The 4,701-nt window shown below is 42.8% G+C and overlaps 1 protein-coding gene across 1 annotated transcript; it reads right to left on the bottom strand.

Moving 5' to 3' along the window:
• Positions 1-3,708: 3,708 nt before the first annotated feature.
• On the bottom strand, positions 3,709-4,350 carry LOC131148935 (uncharacterized). Its single transcript, XM_058098901.1, has one exon. The coding sequence runs from the start codon at positions 4,348-4,350 to the stop codon at positions 3,709-3,711; it is 642 nt and encodes a 213-aa protein (XP_057954884.1).
• Between the last annotated feature and the right edge of the window lie 351 nt (positions 4,351-4,701).

The raw sequence follows: 4,701 nt of genomic DNA, 5'->3' as shown, positions 1-4,701 counted from the left end.
AAAATATCTCCTCCAAGATATTTATATATAAATATCTAAAATATCTAAAAATATCTCCTCCAAGATTTTTATTATTATATTTATTTATTTATTATTTTATTTTATTTTTATTCGGGTTACTACATTCTCCCCTCCTTATAAAAATTTCGTCCTTGGAATTTGCTGATTAACTCCCATTACATCCACTGGATTACTACTGATCTGTTGGACTGACTTTAGTAATAGCTGTCGGCCACCCACATAGTAGTCCCGTCCCAAGTTGATTACCTACTCTCACTTATGGCGTAGGAATACCATGGTTACATATCTTATCTCAGGATATTATAATATTCATACAAAACTCTCCAGGAAACCATACATACTCTAAACATGAACAAAACATACATATATAAAACCACTTACCTACGCTCTACTTATCTGACTAGCCCTGAGCGTATCTAAAAAGATGAGGATACTTTTGACGTATCTCTGACTCTAACTCCTATGAGGCATCCTCTACTGCATGATTACACCACAATACTTTTACCAGAGGAATATTTTTCGTACGTAACTCTTGCTCTCTATGATCTAGGATTTAAACTGGTATCTCCTCATATGCTAACGTGTCTCTGAATTCCAACGACTCGTAACTGATCACATGCGAAGGTATATACCTCCTAAGCATGGACATGTGGAACACGTTGTGAATCCTAGACAATGCGGGAGGTAATGCTATCCTGTACGCCACCGAACTGACTTTTTTCAGAATCTCGAATGGCCCGACGTACCTAGGGCTCAGCTTGCCCTTCCTACCAAACCTCCTCACTCCTTTCATCGAAGCAATTCTCAAGAATATAGCATCACCTACCTCGAACTCTAGCTCCCGTCGGTGTGCGTATATACGCAGCTCTTCCGCCTATTCTGAGTTGCTCCGATCCTCTCCCTAATAAACTCGACCTTTGTAGAGGTCCACTGAATCAATTTCGGACCCAAAATCTACCGCTTGCCTACCTCATCCTAGCATAACGGAGATTGACACCAGCGACCATACAAAGCTTCATATGGTGCCATCTCTATACTAGCCTGATAACTGTTGTTGTAGGCGAACTCAACCAATGGCAGATATCTAATCCAACTACTACCGAAATCCAATATGCATGCCTGTAACATATCTTCTAATATCTGGATAGTCCTCTCTAACTGACCATTTGTTTGTGGATGGAATGCAATACTGAATTTGAGCTGCATTCCCAAAGCATCCTGCAAACTATTCTAGAAACGAGAGGTAAATCGTGGGTCTCGATCTGAAACGATAGAAACCGGGATGCTGTAGAGTCATACAATTTCCTATACATATTGCCCTGTCAATCTATTCATGGAATAAATGACTTTCACTAGGACGCAATGGGCTGTCTTCATCAATCTGTCAACCACAACCCAAATCGCATTCTATCTTTGGAGTGTTGATGGCAATCCCATGACAAAATCCATGAAGATGTGCTCCCACATCCCTCTAGGAATAAGGAGTGGTTGCAACAGTTCCGCTGGCCTCTAGTGTTTTGCCTTAACTTGCTGACATGTCAGGTACTGCTCTACGAAATGCACAATCTCTCTTTTCATGTTAGACCACCAAAAAGATTCCTAGAGATCCCCGTACATCTTCATGAACCTCGGATGTACTATGTAGAGCGAACGATTTGCCTCCTCTAGAATGACCTTCTTAATCTCAGCGTCATTCGGTACGTAAATCCTGGTGTGGAATCTCAATACCCCATCATCTGAGATATTGAAATCCGACTTTAAACCATCCTGAACCCCTTCCATAACCTCTACTAGTTCTACGTCTTCCTTCTAAGCAACTTTGATTCTCTCCTACAAAGTTGGTTGAATAACTAAACTGGTAATGAACGCCCATAAATCCTTGCCCACCAACTCCACTCCCAGCCTCTCTAGATCCATCATGATCTGATGTTGTACCACAACTGCTGAAATCAACATACTCACTGACTTCTAACTTAATGCGTCAACTACCATATTAGCTTTTCCTGGGTGGTAACTAATGGCGCAGTCATAGTCTTTAATCAACTCAAGCCATCTGTGTTGCCTCATATTCAACTCCTTCTGGGAGAAGAAGTATTTGAGGCTCTTATGATCCATAAAGATCTCACACCTTTCATTGTATAGGTAGTGCTGCTAGATCTTTAATGCAAAAACCATAGCTGCTAATTCTAAGTCATTCGTAGGGTAGTTCTTCTCATACTCCTTGAGTTGGCAAGAAGCATAAGCGAGAACTTTACCATGTTGCATCAAAACACACCCGAGCCCTTTCTAGGATGCGTCACTATAAATCACGTAATCACCATCCCTTGATGGAATGGTCAACACTGGGGCTGTGACTAAACGTTGCTTCAACTCCTAAAAACTCTGCTCATACTCACTAATCCAGTCAAACCTACTGTTCTTTTTTGTAAGCTATGTCAAAGGACCTGACAGCCTAGAAAAACCCTCGATAAATCGACGATAGTACCCTGCTAGACCCAAGAAACTTCTAATCTCATGTATGTTCTTCGGTCTCACCCAATTTACAACTGCCTATACTTTGCCTGGGTTTATTGATATTCCTTCCTTGGACACCACATGTCCTAGAAATGCAACATGTTCTAGCCAAAAATTTGCATTTCTTGAATTTAGAAAATAACCTATTCTCTTAGAGTACTTGAAGTACTAGCCTCAAATGAGCCTTATGCTCTACAGATTTCCTCGAATAAATCAGGATGTCATCAATGAACACCACTATGAACTGGTCTAAGTATGCGTGGAACACCCTATTCATCCGGTCCATGAATGTTGCAGGTGCATTCGTCAAATCAAACGACATAACTAAAAATTCATAATGGCCATACCGGGTTCAAAAGGTTGTCTTTGACACGTCCTCTAACTTCACTTTCAACTGATGATACCTGGATCGCAGATCGATCTTAGAGAAAACTTGAGTGCCCTTCAACTGGTTAAACAGGTCGTCAATTCGTGGTAATGGGTATTTATTCTTTATGGTTACCTTGTTAATCTCCCTATAGTCGATGCACATCCTCATCAACCCATATTTCTTCTTCATAAACAATACCAGCGCTCCCCAGGGTGATATGCTCGGTCTAATAAAGTCATTATCTAGAAGTTCTTGTAGTTGCTCCTTTAGCTCTTTCAGTTCAGTCAGAGCCATTCGGTACGGAGCCTTGGAAATTGGTGTCGTCCTTGGAGTCAACTCAATGGCAAACTCTACTTCGCGGTCAGGAGGTAATCCTAGTAAGTCTTCCAGAAACACATCCAATAACTCCCTTATCACTGGGATATCCTCCAATTTCTATCCTTCATTTGGTGCTTCTTTCACATATGCAAGGTATCCCTGGCAACCCTCCTAGAGAAATCTCCTTGTCTGAATCATTGAAAGGATCTGTGGTGCAGAGCGCACACACGACCCTATAAATCTAAACTCCTGCTCCCCTAGAGGTATGAATACTACCTCCTTTCTGTAATAGTCTATTCTTGCATAGCTGGATGCTAGCTAATCCATCCTTAGAATAACAACAAATCCATGCATATCGAATACAATTAGACTAGCAGGCAGCTTTCTCCCTAAATCTCCACTGGATAGTCTCTTACCACTTTACGACATACAACAACTGACCATGTTGGCATGGACACACTTAACTCAACTTCTAACGGTTGAATCTATATTTCACATACTTCAACAAACCTCCTAGACACGAATGAGTGGGTTGCACTTGAATTAACAAGCATGACAACTTTATGGGAAAGCATATAAATAATACTTGTAACCACATCTCCTGCGTGCTCGGTATCAGCCGACATCATAGAATACACCCGTGCCTGGGTTGTATTCCCCTGGTGACCCCCTCGAGGTGTCTGGTTCCCTCTCCCATATTGCTGTAACTGAGGTGGGTACTTCAGCGTCGCACGACAATCTTGCACCTGATGCCTTGCTACTCCACACCGATAGCAGACAGCTGTTCCAGCCCTGCACTCGCCTAGATGATTCTTATGGCATCTAGGACAAGTGGCACTCAGAGAGCTCCCCTGAGAGGCTCGAGATCCTAACTCCTGTCGCTGACCTATAAAATTACTAGGTTGCTTCCACGTACTCTGACTGGAGCTAAACTGAGACCCATGAGATAAGAGCCTCTTCTTTTGGTTCGCCTCTCTCTCCTCTTCTTGCATACTGGCCTCTTCCACCATAGCCCTATCCACCAGCTCAGTAAAGCTCTGGACCAATAACGTCGCCACCTGCGCACGTATCACCTGTCTCAGCCTTCTCTCAAACATCCGAGCCTTCTTCGGTTCATCCGAGACCATATGTGGAGCGAATCAGCATAGCTCCATTAATCGGGTTGTATATTGCTGAACGGTCATGGATCCCTGGGTTAGGCATAAGAACTCCTTTACCTTTATCTCCAAAGTGGCAATAGGGAAATATCTGCTGAAGAAGATCTCCATGAAACAGCTCCAGGTAATAGATACATACCTTGGACGCTGCTCCTCCACTAGCCTAGCCGATCTCCACCACCTCTTTGCCTCCCCCAACAGTTTGAAGGCGTCAAATCAGACTTTCTGCTCCTCTGTGCATTCCAACACATCCAATAGTTCCTCCATCTCCTGAATCCAGTCTTCCACCATAATCGGGTTTGGTCCTCCCGAGAATTTCGG

This window comes from Malania oleifera, chromosome 1, assembly GCF_029873635.1.
Source record: "Malania oleifera isolate guangnan ecotype guangnan chromosome 1, ASM2987363v1, whole genome shotgun sequence".
Taxonomy (NCBI): Eukaryota; Viridiplantae; Streptophyta; class Magnoliopsida; order Santalales; family Ximeniaceae; genus Malania; species Malania oleifera.
This window is presented reverse-complemented; position numbering and strand designations above follow the sequence as displayed.

What these genes read in the sequence shown, in the direction of transcription:
- LOC131148935 (XM_058098901.1), bottom strand. Translation starts at nt 4,350, where the DNA reads ATGGTCTCGGATGAACCGAAGAAGGCTCGGATGTTTGAGAGAAGGCTG.